Genomic DNA, 17,157 nt, shown 5'->3' on the forward strand with positions numbered 1-17,157 from the left:
TTATATATTCAGAATGTTGTACTAAATAGATGAAAAGAGTTAAAACCCTACATTACTGTCTGTCTTCCAAAATTCTCACTGGGGGAAAAAAAAGAAACCTCAAAAACTCAAACTCCACAATTAACCCAATTCAGAATTTTAAATGAGGCATGTATGAAGCAAACTCAGCGCTGGAGGATGTTCTCTAAATCTGAGGAGAAATAACATTTACACTTAGAACAGAGGCATGTTTGAAACCTTTTATTAAACAGGCAATGCATTGTGCAGTGGTTAAAGACACAGATGCCTAGTGGAAAAGTTTAAAAATTATTTTTGGAAACAGTCTATGAATTGATGAACCCTGCCATGTTCCTTCATCTCCTTCTCAGAGTGGCTGTCTTTAGGAAAACAGATTGTTTTATAGCTGCTCTTGGAAACGGCATCTCTGTTTTGCCATGAATGTCATGCCTCGTAGTAAACATGAGAGAAGACAGGATCCACAGGCAAGACAGCGACCAGAGACATGGGCTGATCTCAGCTGGAAGCACAGATGTCCCTTCTCCTAGAAGGGCTTCTCTTCTGGCCTTTGCTGGGTGTCCTACTTATGCGTCCAACTTCATTTCTGTTTTCTTTCTTGTCTGAGGCTTCTTCATCAAGGGAATTCTAAAAGACACACTCGTACCTTTGGGCACAGGAACTGGTTCCCGGAATTTTTCAGCGTTGTTCTTGTTTCTGGGCCCTCTGGCCCAGGAGTATGGCTGTGTGTTGATCCTCTTTGTTTTGCCTGGTTCCTTCCTCTTCCCCAAGTTCGTCATAACTTGATGATAAAATCAATCTTTAAGTTTCACGGTCTGTTTGCCACAATATACTGGCAGTTTTTTAACTAAGTGGCTTGTCAGGGTAGTGGACATGCTTTATCAGCACACTGCCCACCTATTTTATAATCTGGGGCATGTCACTCCAAGCTTGAGATTTCTTTCTGGCAAGTTCCATCCAGGATGGCTGATCTGTACTGGCATAACTGGCTCTCTTCAGCTGATGCAATTCCTTCTCCATCATCACTGCAGACTGAGCTGCTTGGAAGGGAGACAAAACAAACAGAAACATGAGCAGCGACTTCGGATTTTCCCTTAAGCCTCTTGCGTTTCTTGAAATAGACATCGAGGTCTTAACTGTGTTCTCGAACAGAAAATTCAATAATATGTGAACATGCAAGGAAGATTTGGGCCTAGAATATGTCATTTATGTGATAAAAAGACTTACGAACAAGTTCAAACAATTCTGGCAATGCAATGAGGTGAGAGAGACTTTGGAAATAAAATGGCAGGAGCTCTACAGATGGGCTGCACAACAGTGTCCCTCTACTTAACACTACTGAACTGTTCACTTAAAAATGGCTAAGATGGTAAATTCTGTTATGTGCCTTTACCACAATTTAAAAAATATAAAAATTTCCATATATATGCATTTTTGTGTATATATATGTATATCTGTGTATATATATGTATGTATGTGTGTGTATATATGTATTTTTTGAGACAGAAGTCTTGCTGTGTTGCCCAGGCTGGAGTGTAGTGGTGCAATCTCGGTTCACTGCAATCTCTGCCTCCCGGGTTCAAGCGATTCTCCAGCCTCAGTTTCCCAAGTAGCTGGGATTACAGACATGTACCACCATGCCTGTCTAATTTTTTTATTTTTAGTAGAGATGGGGTTTTGCATGTTGGTCAGGCTGGTCTTGAACTCCTGACCTCAGGTGATCCGCCCGACTCGGCCTCCCAAAGTGCTGGGATTATAGGTGTAAGCCAAGGCGTCTGGCCTAAAAATTTTTAAATATCGATACATGCAACAACAAAGGCATATCTTGAAGATGCTATGTTCAGTGAAAGATGCAGATAAAAAAGGGCACATACGTTAGGATTCCATTCATTAGAAATGTCCGAAAAAGGCTAATCCATAGAGACAGAGTAGATTAGTGGTTGCCTAGAGCTAGGAGTGGGAGTGGGACGTGACTGTAAATGGGCATGAGGTTTCTCTTTAGTGTGAGGGAAATATTGTAAAATTAGATTGTCATCATAGCTGTGCGACTCTGTAAATACATACCTGCTCACTGTCAATATACAGTCATCCCCTGGTGTATGCCGGGGATTGGTTCTAGGACCTCTCCCACCTGCATACACCAAAATCTATGAATACTCAAGTTCTGCAGTCAGCCCCGTGGAACCCGCATATGCAAAAAGATGGCCCTCTGTTTTCTCAGGTTTCACATCCTGAGGATACAGGTAATTTTCCATCTGGGTTTGGCTGGAAAACAGTCAGCATTTAAGTAGACCTGTACAGTTCAAACTTGTGTGTTCAAGGGTCAACCTTATACTTAATGAACTGTACACTTAAAATGGATGAGTTTTATGACACGTACATTATATCTCTGTAAGAGCTGAGTAGAAAACTCAAGGTGGCAAGTAATTCACAAAAACCAAACCAAACCAAAACCCGAACTGCAGGAACAACCCAGGAAAATGATTTCAAAGTATGTGGTCATGTTTGCAGATTTCATACCCAAGTTCTGATGGGACAAAGAGATTCCTCTTTGCAGCCCCTCCTTGAGGTTGAGCTTTGCCCCCTGCTTCCGGTCCACAGCGGGCTTCACAGGGGTTATCAGGAAAGACTTGCTGCGGACAAAGTCAGCTTGCTTCACAGGCTCCTGTTGGGACACAAGACACACGCTGCCAAGTCACCAGTGATTCAGACAGGGGCAAACACACCCAAAGTGAAGGAGCTGCGAGGCTGCCCTTCCAAGATGCCTGCACTGCTGGCATTTTCTTGGGAGGGCACCCTAGTGTCAGCTCCACTAACTCCGAGGGGTCAGACGCTGATGCTCAGACCAGCATGCGGCCTTATCCTGGCACACGCGTGCATCACGGCTTCCTTCCTGTCCCCACACCTGGCTTCAGGGCCAGATGGCAGATGGCAGGGATCCCATTTGGCAGTGAAGATGATTTGTTTAGAATCGATCTGTGATTTTTATGACAGTTGGTATAGTTACAGATGTCCCAAACCGGTTACTACTTGTTTTCTAAATGCCCCACGCCTGCATGAGGGTCTTCGAGTCTGGGTATAGTGGAGGTTCTAGTTAAAACGAGGGGAAGCAGGTCCTACTGCAGGCTCAGGCTCTCTTCCCCACATGGCTGAAACACCCAGATTTATCATGGTGCTATTGGGGGATACAAACATTGCGAGTCTCGGCCTGATTCTAGGCAGAGTTGTTTGGTTGGGCTGGTGAAAGCTGCCTTCAGTTCAGAGTGCAAAATGAAACCACAGGTTCCAGCCCTGCGGCCCCAGGTGAGGAATGAGGAGCTCCAGCATGTGGCCGGTAGAGCAGCAAAGAGCAGGGCTCACTCCTCACAGCATGATGAGCTGGGATGGAGCTGTTGACATCATTGCTGTGTGTCTAACTCAGAAGTTATTTTAACCTCCTTCCATTTTTCTAGATGCTGAGCTGCTGCGTTGCCAAGGAGGCAGGGAGGAGAGAGCTGTCTGCACCGCCGCAGTGACTCACGTGCTTCTCTGTATCCCAACAGCTCAGCATGTGCAAAGGCAGGCGGAATGCTCCGCCATGGAGGTTAGGATTTGGCAAGTCATTTATTTTGCTTCATTGGCCCTCGACCACACATCCACAAGCATCACAGGTGATGGTCCCTGTGACGCCCATGCGGGATGTGTGGTCCTTACGGGGTCCTCACCCCAGCCCCAGCTGGCTGCTCCCTCCTGCACCCACAGAATGGAAAGCATCTGCTCTAAGCAACGGGGCTTTCTCGGGCACCTTGGCTTGCTTTCCTGGTTCAGACTTCAGGGTCCGTGTCCCAGGTTTGTCTTCCGGGTTGGCCGGCTGGTCCAAGGCCCCTCGCCGTTTCTGCCGAGTGACGGTGATCCAGGGCGGCACAGGCTGCCCATCAGCTCCAGGCCCTGTTGCTGCAGGCGGCAGACTCTTTTCTGTTGGGTAAAGGCACAAGATTATAGAAACAGTCCTGTTCCCTCTTCGGTTTCACCCTTTGTGTCTCCCGCACAGAGAACACTACTGCTTTGGTTCGGGGTTGCAGGGGGTCTGGGAGAGCATTACTCTCTTTAGGGACTTTGTTTTCTTATTAAAGATGCATCAGAGAGATGATGCTCCTCTAGTCTGAGTCACAAAAAATTAAATGCAACTGCTTCTATAGGGTCTGCGTGTACTTAAGCCAACTTCCTCTGAGGAATCCTTTCTGGAAGGAGATAAAAATAAGTACACAAATAGATACAATTTCTTTAATATAATCCTGTCATGGTGGACATACTACCCGATTCCTGCTCAAATGTTGTAGACGCACTATTAACCTCTTGTCTTCTAACAACTGTGAGCATGACCTTCCCTTTGGGGAGAGAGTGACACCAAAGACTGGTCACAGTTGCTTTCCTTAATGTTCTAGAGAGAAAAGAAATAGTGCCTTTGAAACCATATGTTGGCCAGGTGCGGTGGCTCATACTTGTAATCCCAACACGCTGGGAGGCCAAGGCGGGTGGATCACCTGAGGTCAGGAGTTCCAGACCAACTTGGTCAACAACCCCATCTCTACTAAAAATACAAAAATCAGCCGGGCGTGGTGGCGGGTGCCTGTAGTCCCACCTACTTGGGAGACTGTGGCAGGACAATCGCTTGAACTTGGGAGGTGGAGGCTGCAGTGAGCCAAGATCATGACACTGCACTCCAGCCTGGACAAGAGTGAGACTTTGTCTCAAAAATAGAAATAAAACTAAAAAAGACACCATATGTTTTGTTGACTCTCCTTCCGTATTAACTGTGCTTATCTTTGGGTGGTGAAACTGTGGATCATTCCCCTCCTCTTACATTTCAACTCTTCTGTAGTTTCATATTTTCTACAATAAGAATTTATTACCTTCATCAATAGAAAAAGGAAATCTGTGGATTAAATAAGTGGCTTTTCTTTTTTTTTTTTTTTTGAGACAGGGTCTCACTTTGACACCCAGGCTGAAGTACAGTGGTGCGATCAAGGCTCACTGCAACCTCCACCTACCAGGCTCCAGTGATCCTCCCACCTTGGCCTCCTCAGCAGCTGGGACTAGAGTCATGCACCATCACGCCCAGTGAATTTTTTGTAGAGATGGGGTCTCACCATGTTGTCCAGGCTGGTCTCAAATTCCTGAGCTCAAACAATTTGCCTGCCTCAGCTTCCCAAAGTGCTGGAATGACAGGCTTGAGCCACCTCCCCTGGGCAATAAGTGGCTTCTTACAGGTACATCAAAAGCATAGAACCCAAGGTTCCCCATGAGCCTGCTTCTGGATGTTTGCCTGCCATGGGATAAAACAGAGGCTGAAACTGATCTCCAACCACCTGGCACCTCTCCTCGGTTCCCTTCTCCAGTGTGCCTGAGTCAGCCGGGTGACAACAGCACCGTTTCACAGCAACACATGCAGATGTCCGGGAGGAGTTAACATCACTGTTCTCTGTGGCCTGACGTATTCCACCCCTTGCTCTGGCGTGCAGAGGATATTACTCACTTTGTCTTTGTTTCTACTTCCAGTTCAGGCTGGAATTCTTTTCCCTTAGTGCCCTAGTCAACAAGGAGGTACAAGGAGGGGTGGCCACTGCTTTGCAAGCTACAGTCTCCTGCTGGCAGTGAGAAGAGCCTTCAGCCTCACAAACCCAGGATCTCCCCTGGCCCTGGCAGCCAGGGACGGCTCCCACTCCTTTTTCTGGCTGCACCCTGGGAATCCTGCTCCACCTCTTGGACTCATCCTACCCCTTTCCCGACTCTTCAGTCTCTCCCTCTGCAGCTTTGGAGAATGCTTTGGTCTTCCATAGCTTGAAGTCTCCACGGAGCCTCACTGTCCCCTGAAGGGCCAGTTCTCCCTTCTCCTCTACCCTTAGCTCAAATGGCCTCTGCCTATGTCTCGTCAGCCACTTCCTGCACCAGCCACGAGCTGACACCACTGTTTGCATCCTCCCAACCAACCAACCCCAAATCCCAAGGTCAAACCTGGTCCTCAACCTGCTTCACCCCTGCAGCTCTGACGTGGGTGCACATCTGTACATCCTCTCTGGGGGAGCCTGTCCCCCTGAGGCATCCCTCCAGCCTCTGAGGCCCTTCTCCAGGTCTTTGTCTGAGTTTTTTTCCTAATTTGGAACTCTTGCTTGCTCCTGACCCTCAGCCGTCATCGCTTCCTCCCAGCATTCTCTCTTCTACTCCTGATCCAACAGGCAGAACTACTGAAATTACTAATACTTCCTAGTGTACAATCCAGTCCTACTTTCTATTCCCAGCCAGAGCCCAGCATTTCTATTCTCCTGTTTCACCTTTCTTTCTTCTTTCCATTCATTCAGTGTTTGCTACGGGCAAGGACTGCTTTATATTTGAGGTGGGAAAATAAACAACAAATTGTTCCTTCAAAAAGCTCAAAGTCTAGGTGGGGAGACAAGACACAAACAAGTAACTGTGGTAGAAACTGGAAAATGCTAAAATTTACAAACGGCTATGCGAACACAGGGCCTATCACTGATGAGTGGGAGTAGGCGTGCTTCTAGGTTGGGATCTGGAGAATCATCTTCCAGGCTGGGGATGGGGGCAGGTGGAGGAGTTGTATAAACCAGTCCCAAGGAAGGGTCTTTTCTGTCTTTTTTTTTTTCTGTCCATCTTGGGGGAGCTGTGGGAGTTTTAAACCATGGGCTCACTCTGGAGGTTGTGTGGAGAATCAGTCTGACTGCGGAGGGACGAGAGGCTGGGGAGCTAGGAGGGAGGCTGTGGCCACAGCTCAAGAGAGTTGACAAGGGCTTGGATATCCTGTTCTAGAATCCTCCCTGCTGGTTCACCAGGGCCCCCAGACACTACCTCCTCCATCAAGTCTGTTCTGGTCAGTCTCTCTCCTGAGTCCTCTGTAACCTCTTGAGCAACGTGCCTCACTGTGTTTGGTACTAGACATATTTGCCCGCGGACCATCTACCCCACTGAAGTATGCCTTTGGTCATAAGCATTTCTTACTACCGAACACACACACGCCATAGACTATGTGCAGATACAGTTCTAAACGCTGAGCTTGGCGAGAGGTAAATTTTCTTTTCCTTACATCAAGAGCATGCTGGCAGAATTCCATCCCGACCACAGAAAGGTCACCTGCTGCTGCCCGTCTGTGGGGTAGGAACGTTTCCAGCTGTACTGTGTGTGTGTGTTTACGCGTGTGTCTGTGTTCACGGGCAGACCCACAGGAGTGGGTGGGTGCCCTGGCTGGGCCAGGCTGTGCTGCTGTGGGGTAAGGCAACCTGTAATAGCAGCATCACCAAGCAGTGGGCCAGTTTATGACCACGCCACCATTTCTCTCCTTTTCGGTTCCTGCCTCTTTCCCTGCAACTGCTGGTCTTTCCTTTCATTCTGTATTCTCTTCTTTCTCACCTTTTTCCTTGTCAGGAATGCAAGACCCTTGTCATCTCCAGACCTTGTTACAGGGACTGTCCAGGGCCACCCTCATAGGCAGAGGAGTGCAGGAATGGCAAATGGGGGTCTAGACACCAGGAAAAAGGGAGAAAACCCACTCCAGCTCCCTAATGTAGTTCACAGATGCCTGAGATTCCACCTGGAGCCTCTCAGCGGGTAAGCTGAGAAAGGGGTGATGGGCTGAGCATCACCTTCCACAGTGCTGAGACTCAGAGACGCTGCGCCTTTGTCCCCAGTGAGCACAGGCAGAGCAGCTGTGTGAGGAGCCACTCTGCTCTGTGGCGGGGGCCTAGCAGGCCTCTCCGAACCAGACGCTCACCTCCTGTGCTTGGCACCCACACTGGCAGTGCAAGAGCTCTGGGATCTGCGCCATACTTCACCTGCGGAGGGCAGGAGAAGGGGCTGAAGCCCCTGGCAATGTGCGGGGTAAAGGCAGGCTTCAGAGGCCAAAGACCTTACAATGTGACCGCTCAAGCATGAGCGTTCAGGGTCGAGGCTGCACTATAAAATAGCTTCTGAGATTAAACATGTTCAAAATGTCATTAATCCCGGGATAATGTAGATGTGGCCTCAGCTCAGATAAATCAGTTGAAAACACTCCTTTGTTTACCTCTTCCTGCCTCCATAGACAGACAACCTTAATCTCCTGGGGATTTGGCTAAAGACTCTGACATCTCTTCTCTCCAACTGGCAATGAATTTAAGCTGTCAAGTGTGCCTGGGTTTGCAGCAAACAGCCCAGGAGCATTTCTCACAGACCAGGGACCAGCAATTCCGGGTCTGTATCTGTGTGATCGCCTTTGCGGATTGTGGAAGAGCCAGATTCCCCGTGCAGTGCAGCTGCCCTGGGAGGAAGGGTAGCAAGTTTGGTTTGCTGCAGCGCAGATGCAGCGGGACTCCTCTGAAGGCACGGCGCAGAGGGTGCAGGAAGCCGGGACGGCAACAGAGCTCCTCCCGTTCAACTCATAGGAAACCAACTTTGGATCAGAGAAAATAGTATGATGTCATTTAAGGATAGGATTCCTTCAAAGGAGCAGGTGGTAAGCTTGTTCCTCTCCAGATTCCTCCTTCTCCTTAACATGCCCCCTGCAGTCCAGGATCGATTCTGAAAAGGACGTTGCTCCAGCACTAACTTCTGAGGGCCCCTGTTCTTGGGGTTGGGCTCAACGGGCTGTGCTCATGAAGAATGCTTCCTCCCTGGGGCCAGGGCACCGGAGCTGCTAACGATGTGGCCCTGGGGACCGCAGAGCTAGTTTAGGGCCTCAGGTGAGTGCTCTTGGGCAAATTCCAGGACCTCCCTGAGACTCATTTCAGTGTAAAATGAAGAAACAGAAGTCTCTACACCTCCCAGTCAGACTGTAAAGATTTCTTGACATAACCCACTATCTATACTTGCCAGCGTGGTGTGAAGATTCCATGACATAATCCATGACCTGGGCCTCCCAGTGTGACTGTGAAGTGAAACAGCCACTGTCTATACCTCTCAGTGTGGTTGTGAAGGTCAGGTGGAACATCCACGGTCTACACTTCCCAGCATGGCTGTGAAGATTGTGTGTGAATCCAGGGGAAGCCGTTAGTGTGGAACCCGGTGATAGCTGCTGCCGCCACAATAGCTGCTGCTGTTTTTTTTTGTTTGTTTTTTTTTTTTGGAGATGGAGTCTTGCTCTGTCGCCCAGGCTGGAGTGCAGTGGCCGGATCTCAGCTCAGTGCAAGCTCCGCCTCCCGGGTTTACGCCATTCTCCTGCCTCAGCCTCCCGAGTAGCTGGGACTACAGGCGCCCGCCACCTCGCCCGGCTAGTTTTTTGTATTTTTTTAGTAGAGACGGGGTTTCACCGTGTTAGCCAGGATGGTCTTGATCTCCTGACCTCGTGATCCGCCCGTCTCGGCCTCCCAAAGTGCTGGGATTACAGGCTTGAGCCACCGCGCCCGGCCAGCTGCTGCTGTTATGTGGCTGTTGCTAGTGTTGTTGTCACTGTTCCCGCTGGAGGAGGGGTGGAGAATTTTGGTCAACCCTTACCCCGGAGCTGATGGAGACCAGTGAGTCACTCTGCCATGACAGTGAGCCCTCGTGGCTGTTGTGACAAGAAAAGCATGCCAAGCACTGGGTTGCACCCCAGCCTCTTGCAGGGCCAGGCAGCCAGGCTGACTCTTGGCTCCCTGAGAACATCGTCCACGGGTTCTAGCAGACCGTCTTAATGCTGTGTGTGTGCCAGTCTGCCTGCAAGCCCTGCAAGGGCAGGTGCCTCATCCTGGTCACGTCTGCCACAGCGTGTGAGAGCCAGCGGGTCTGATCGGGGCTGCCCTGCTGGTGCTGCATCGTGGGGGAGCCTGGCCCAAGCCACACCAGTGTGCACTGTAGTCCCGCTATCCACAGCAGCACTCTTTCCTCCATGCACGCGCTGTGTGTTAGGTGAGCCTGGCCATCCCGGATGCAGGACACACTGCCCGAGATGAGACCCCACTATTCATCTGCATTCCCAGGAATCACTCTTAAAATACCCCCTCACACAGAACTCTAAATACCCTGTAGGAGAGACGACGAAGTTTTCAGACCCACGTTTGGCATTATTACTGAGCTATTTGTATTCAGGAAGATTTAAAATGAACCGTTTCAAAAATCCTCAATGTTAAACCATTTCTAGAGATGTTCAACGACGCCTACGTGCGACAGGTTCGTCTTATCACTTCACTTTGACTTTCTGATTGGTGATGGTTAGTTCTTTTAGTGCTTATTAAAATTCAGCCTTAAGGTACTGTTTTTTTTCCTTCAGAAAGACTTCTGTAATGACCAGTTGAGGGGCCAGGGTGGGACCCCAGTGGTGGACCACACCCCGTATGACACTAGGGACGCAGCTGTTAAGTCTGGAAGCTAAGGGCTGTCAAGGACACAGTCTCCCCAGAGGCAACGAGCTGTAGTACAATGTAAATTCCCAGGTTCCTTGCCTTTTGACCTACATAAAAAGCAGAGGCTCTGCCTTAAGGTAAGGTAGCAGGATTTCCAGGCCTCTAAAAAATTTGGTATACGGTATCCTTTCTGAAGCAGCAATTTTTTCAGCCTCCGGAGTAGCTGGGACTACGGGTGCGAACCACATGCCTGGCTAATTTTTTTTTTTTTTTTGAGATGGATTCTCTCTCTGTCACCCAGGCTGGAGTGCAGTGGTGCAATCTCGGCTCACTGCAAGCTCCACCTCCCGGGTTCAAGCGATTCCCTTGCCTCAGTCTCCCAAGTAGCTGGGACTACTGGCATATACCACCACATCCGGCTAATTTTTTGTATGTTTTAGGAGAAACAAGGTTTCACCGTGTTAGCCAGGATGGTCTGGATCTCCTGACCTCGTGATCCACCCGCCTTGGCCTCCCAAAGTGCTGGGATTACAGGCATGAGCCACTGCACCCAGCCATGCCTGGCTAATTTTTAAAAAATTAATTATTGTAGAGATGGGGTCTCGCTGTGTCACCCAGGCTGGTCTCAAATGATCTTCTCACCTCTGCCTCCCAAAGTGCTGGGGTTATGCATGTGAGCCACTGCGCCTGGCCTGATGCAGCAATTTTTAAGAAACTTTTTCTTTTCATAACATTTCTTTCTTGTTCATAGAAGTACACGAGCATATTGTACAAATTTAGAAAGTAGATAAAAGTATAAAGAAGAAAAAAGCTTCCCATAAATCAACCACCCAAGGGAGCTGTGTGAACACTTCATACTCTCTGGCATACACTACTTCCAATTTTCTCCTTTATGCTGCCATCCTAAAAATGCACATCAACAGCTCATTCCCAGGTCTTCACAACGTTCTCTGTGGAAGAGAGGCCTGAGTTTGCTCAGACTTCAGATCTAAAGAGGATGCATCATCGCCGTTTCTCACAGCCAGCTGAAGCTAGCACAGTCACTATGCCTCGGTGCTTCAACAGATAGAGCCGCGGTCCTCTGTTCTGCTTGCCTTCCAGGTCCACTGCCACGGCCGCGGTTGACCTGGTGGAAATGGGACCCGACTACAGACACTAAGAGGACTTCTGGGGCAGAGGTAGGCCCCGGGCCCTGGGGCCACACGGGGCCACACCACCGCTGCAGGGTTTGCCAGGCTTCCTAGATAAACAACTTGAGGGGTTTTGTTATTTAGAAGCCATTTACTGATCTGTTGTCAGTCTTGACTCACAGGCTGCTCCTGATCAATACATGCTGGCAAAATCTACAGTCGCTCGTCATCACATCTGTCCCAGAGCTAGACTGTGTGATCCCACTGTGGAACTCGGGGTGGTAATGCTCACCCAAGGCTTCTTCTCAAGACCGTGCTGAGCATTTTGAGACCGAGCAAGAGCTTTTCACAGGGCAGGCCCCCACTGTTAATGACAGGAGACGGGGCTGTGTCCCAGTTCCACCTCAACTTAAGCTTACCGCCATTCCTTCCTCTCCTCATTCAACAAATCGAGTCAATCATCGCTGTGTGCTGACTCCGTATTTGAGAATTCACCTACTTGCTAAAATACATTTGTAATCCCCAAATCAATACGCATGGTGTTGGCATGGTCATTTGCAGACATGTGCAGGGCAGCAAAAAATTTGAGTTTCCCAAGGTGCAAGTTCCCAGCTGAGGTCAGGCAGTGACGCGCTGCCTTACCGTTTTAGCTCTTACGCCATATACAGTACTTTTTTTTGTAGTCTACTCAGGGCCACATTTTTGGGCACTCGGTTTTCTTGTGATTCTGCTGGTTAGGCCCCCAAGTGGAGTGCTCATGCGTTCCTAAGCCCAAGGAGGCTGTGATGCACCTAACAGAGACAATGTGTGTGTCAGATAAGCTTCATTCAGGCAACAGTTACAGTGCTGTTGGCGGTGTGTTCGGTGTCAATGCGTCAAAAAATATATATTAAATAAAGCATCTTTAAACAGAATTACACATAAAACACGGTTATGTGTTGAGCTATTGATGCTGTGGCAGGAGGCACACAGGAAGCTAACCTTGCATTTCCTCCAGGAGCAGTGGCTCAGTATTTGCTAAGTCAGCTTGCGGTGACTTTTCAGAACATAACTTCCTTAGACAATGAGAATGGACCGGACCTGGTGAGTGCCCACCAGGTACCAGGCCCTGGGGAAGGTGCTGAGTCTAGACAGGAAGGATTTTTTGAATCGTTCTCTCCAGTGCATGGAGACAGGCTCTCCTGCAAGAGCCATCAGGACCAGAGGGATCCTCTGACAGCCACCACGGTCCACAATCAGGAATGAGTTCCAGAGTCTACTGAAAGCAGACATGGCAGGGCCTCTGTGGGGCTGGTCTCATTCTGTTTCTTGGTCTGGGGTGTTCAGTGGAAATGCACTGAGCTACACACATAGGATCTGTGCACTTCTCTGTATGCATATTATTCTTCAATTAGAAGTAAAAGCACATGAATAACAAAAAAAAACCCTAAGACAGGAGTCACTAGGTGCTTGAGAGTGACCAGGAAGAAGAGCCTAGCTCCCTGTGCACGTAGAGAATGAGGCAAGTTTGCACACAGCGCTGTTTCCACACTGCGATTGAGCAAGCTGCCCCGGATGCCCTCACCAGCAGACCCTTTCCACCGCTTCACTACCCCACAGCCTCAAGTGCACCCTCCCTAGGGCCTCACCCGCTTTGCCTTTTGTAAGCACTGCCTCCCCTCATCCACACAATCTCCTTCCCTCCACCCTCCAGAGCCTCCCCTCCTCCTGCTCCACCTCCTCTCCTAGGTGGAACTGCACCACTCGGCCAGTGCAGAGGCTCTGACTCCACACAGACTCACTTTACAGCCTAGGGGCAAACAGAAGGACATTGTTTCTGGGAGCTTCTTTCCCAGCCACCCGCATGGGGCTGCCAGGGCCAAACTGCCCTCATCTCTTACCTGACTCCCAGGTCAGGAGGCACTGCCAAGGGCTCCTCAGCCGACTCTCCTGCTTTCCCAGGCCAGGCTTTCTGTGGTTTGAATTTCCCAGCTGATGCTCAGAAACCCGCCTTCTCCTGGCCTACATATCTCTTTTCACACAAGCTTCAACTCCACGTGGCAGAAAGATAAAAGCCACGGCTGCTTTAATAGCCCTAGGAGCACGCTTCTACCCTAAGAGGCGAGGCAGTGAGGGCCCGGAGGCACCTTCCTCCCGGTGAAACGGCTGAGGGAGTCAGAGAGTCTCCCGGTGGCAGCACGTATTTCCGAGGGCCTCACATGGTAGCATGTTCATCACGGGGTGGGGGTGAGTGTCGGTCCTCATCCCAGGGCAGGAGCTTGCCCACGTCCCCACCGTAGAAATCGACGTGAGTTCTTCCCAAACGGGGCCCCGGGGTCTGCTTTGGTTGCTGTCAGAGCCCCAACTACACCTGCTTTGGGGATCTGCTGCTCACAGGTAACATCTGTGAGAAGGCATTCATAAAGAAAAACAATCGTGAGTCACATCTGTGTGTGCGTGTGTGCAGTGAGGCCAGGAATCCGGCCAGCCATGTGTATTAGGGACACCCCAAGGGACAGATGACTTACCAGGCTCTTTTCCTGACTTCTGGGACAGCTGCCCAGCACCTGGCATGTCGAGGCTGGCAGACATCCCAGGGTGGCCTGATCCAACCTCCACATCCCACAGTGGAGACCCCGGGGAGCCAGGGCCGGGCTCAAGGGCACAGAGTTGTCAGTGGAGGAGCTGGACTGAAAGCACATTGCTAAACTGCCACTGTCTGTGCGGTTAAAGCCAGCCTCTCGGCAGGAGGCAGTGACCAGTCCACCTCCACAGAGACAGCTGGTCTCTACTCCCAACCAGCTGATATAACTGGGACCTCACAAGGACATGGGAAGGGAAAGGCACAGTTATTTAAAAATGACTTTGAGCTAGAACACATGATTGAGAAAACGGTGAAAAATTATTCTACTTACACTTTGAAATGTACACAAATGCCTCGACTTAGATTCCTTGTTTCCCCACCTTAGATCTCCAGGAACTGCTGGAATTCTTCAAGAGCTGTCTAGGGTAGCCAACAGAAGAGTAACTAACCCATTCCAGGGACAGCCATTGTCCTTGGAGCTCAGATTTCCCTTTCTCTATTACATCTGGGCCCTCCTTCACCCACCACTAGCCAGGTAGGGAAATTTCTCCCGACCAAAGAAGTGTTCACAGCTAAGGTTTATTCCATGTTTGTCTTCAGAGCAGTGTCATATTCATAATGACCCTCACAGCCCTCCTTGCAATGTAAGGATATTTTCAATCCCCATTTTAGATATGGGACCACAGAGCCTTATAGAATAAAGTGACTTGTCCAGGGTCACTTGGCCAATATGTAACAAAGCTGGGATTTGAACACAGACCTCTTGATCTCTAATCTTCATTCACTACATCACATACCATCTCTTACTAAGAGGTATGACCTCATGACTGTCCTATAAAACCACTTCCTCCCCATTTTAACTTATTCACTGAGTGGCAAACAACAGTTACTCAGCCTTGGCACTGCTGACATTTTGGGCTGGATAGGTCTTTGTTGTGGGGATTAGTCCTGTGCACTGCAGGATGCTCAGCATCTCTACCCGCCAGATGCTAGTATACCTCCCTTCCCCACCCTACCACAGTGGTGTCAATCAAATACGTCTCCAGGCACTGCCAATGTCTGCTGGGGCCCACACCTGCCCCAGCTGAGAACCGCAGTGCAGCATGACACTGGGGAGCGCGGGCTGCAGCGAGCCTATGCGGGCTCTACCTCTCCTCCACAGTTTACTAGCTACATGCCTTTGTGCAAGTTCTTTAACCTAAGTTTCTTTTATTATCTGCTAAAGAGGATTGTTGTTGGAAATTAATGCGTAAAGCGTTTTAACATAATACTCGGCACTTAGTAAGTGCTCACTGTATGTTAGCTATTGTTATTATTTGCCCATTTACTGAGAGGGTAAATCCGCTGTAGACCCCGACTTCGAGGAGCTGATAGAGGGAGACAGGCATACAGGCAGAAAGGTGAAGTATTACGGTGCCTCGACACCCAAGCCATTTTTGGGAAGAGCACAACCCTTACGGGGTCTCAGAAAGATGCTGTTTGCTAGTGACAGCCCTGAAAGAGTGCTGCCCAGTAAAACTTTGTATAATGATGGAAATGCCCTCTGTGCTGTCAATCAGTCATACGTGGCCCCTGGGCTCTTGAAATGTGGCCACTGTGACTGTGAAACTGCATTTTAATTTGGCCTACATTTACATTTAATCAGCCACGTGCAGCTAGTGGATCTGTGTTGGAGCGCACAGACCCGGAGCCTCACCACTCCACGTGTGGTCTGTGGACCAGCAGTGCTGCCATCATTCCAGATGGACTGGGTGGGAAGCATCACCTTGAGCAGATTCACAAATACTCCTAAGTTTGAGAAGTGCTGCTGTCCTAGAGCCCAGGATCTCCACATTGGCCACACATTAGAACCACCTGGGCAGCCTTTAACACTCCTACTGTCTGGGATTCACCCTGGGCAGGTCCACCGAATCCATGGGGGTGGACCCCCAGGTGACCGCCAGTCACAGCCAGCATTGCCAACCGCGGATCTTGATGCTGCTCTGAGCATCCCCCCAAGAAACCCTGAAGAGAGAGCTCACAGTATGTGGTCCCCTTTCTGGCTAATACCAAGTGCCCCGCTGACCAGAGGGCCCAGTTCCTGAGAACTGGGCTGACATCTGCCCCCTGCCCCCAGGCTCTGGTAGATGTTTCTTTTAACCAGCCAGTGCCCCTGGTCCCCAGGACATCGACCCCCAGGGCTGCCCATCCTACGGGTCCACACTGTTGCCACCTCAGACCTCACCTCCTGCCATACCCTTGGCACTGCTCAGAGGGGCCTCGGACACTTCCCACTTGTCATGAAGACACTGTCTTCTCTTCTTCAAACCTACGTCTTGAGCACCCATACCTGAGCCCTGGGGAGAGTGCACAGAGGGTCTCAGCACCTCCCCCCCAACATAAGGTTAATGGCTGCCGTGGAGAAAGCACTGAAGCCGTCCCTCTGAAATGGCACCAGTGCAGCTGCAGGCGATGGGTGATGCTGCTCATTGGCTCCTGGGAGGTGGGCTGTACCTGCAGGTTCTAGACAGAGAAAAGCACTGCCCGATCCTGGTCTCCATAGTCCCCCATCCCAGGTAGAGACCGTAAGACTTCCAGCACCTTCCCAGTCCTTCTCAGGTACCAGCAGTCACCATGGTCACTTTTGTCATTATCAGTTTTTTTTTTTTTTTTTTTTTGAGACAGAGTCTCGCTCTGTCACCCAGGCTGGAGTGCAGTGGCGCGATCTCGGCTCACTGCAAGCTCCGCCTCCCAGGTTCACGCCATTCTCCTGCCTCAGCCTCCCGAGTAGCTGGGACTACAGGCACTGCCACCACGCCCGGCTAATTTTTTTTTTTTTTTTTTTGTATTTTAGTAGAGATGGGGTTTCACCGTGTTAGCCAGGATGGTCTCGATCTCCTGACCTCGTGATCCGCCCGTCTCAGCCTCCCACAGTGCTGGGATTACAGGCGGGAGCCCCCGTGCCCGGCCATAATCAGTTTTAATTCAGTAATTAAGAAGTGTAGCCTCTGGGCGAAGTCAGGTTTTGACTCCTGAATGCAGGGTGTCTGAGCTGGGGTTTGAAAGGGCTTTCCCGAGGGCTGAGAGCTGGGGAAGAAGGAGAGTGGGGAGATGAGCAGGGCTCTCTGGAGCCTTACAAGGTTTTGTCCTGCCTGGGCCTGGCAGACACTTGAAACTGACACCG

The 17,157-nt window shown here is 50.0% G+C and overlaps 1 protein-coding gene across 5 annotated transcripts in view; it reads right to left on the reverse strand.

Moving 5' to 3' along the window:
- Positions 1-225: 225 nt before the first annotated feature.
- The window catches only part of CRACDL (CRACD like), a 148,171-nt gene continuing 131,239 nt past the window's right edge, over positions 226-17,157 (reverse strand). For 4 of the 5 annotated variants that reach the window (XM_038004184.2, XM_038004186.2, XM_038004182.2 and 1 more), the window contains 3 exons: positions 3,800-3,969; positions 2,536-2,680; positions 226-1,055 (listed from right to left, as the gene is read on the reverse strand). In XM_038004184.2, the coding sequence (XP_037860112.2) occupies positions 913-1,055; positions 2,536-2,680; positions 3,800-3,969 (458 nt within the window). In that variant the 3' untranslated portion in view covers positions 226-912. The remainder of the gene's footprint in view (positions 1,056-2,535; positions 2,681-3,799; positions 3,970-17,157) is intronic. The other variant, XM_038004183.2, reaches the window with a different exon arrangement.

Source organism: Chlorocebus sabaeus, chromosome 14, assembly GCF_047675955.1.
Source record: "Chlorocebus sabaeus isolate Y175 chromosome 14, mChlSab1.0.hap1, whole genome shotgun sequence".
In the NCBI taxonomy this organism is placed as follows: domain Eukaryota; kingdom Metazoa; phylum Chordata; class Mammalia; order Primates; family Cercopithecidae; genus Chlorocebus; species Chlorocebus sabaeus.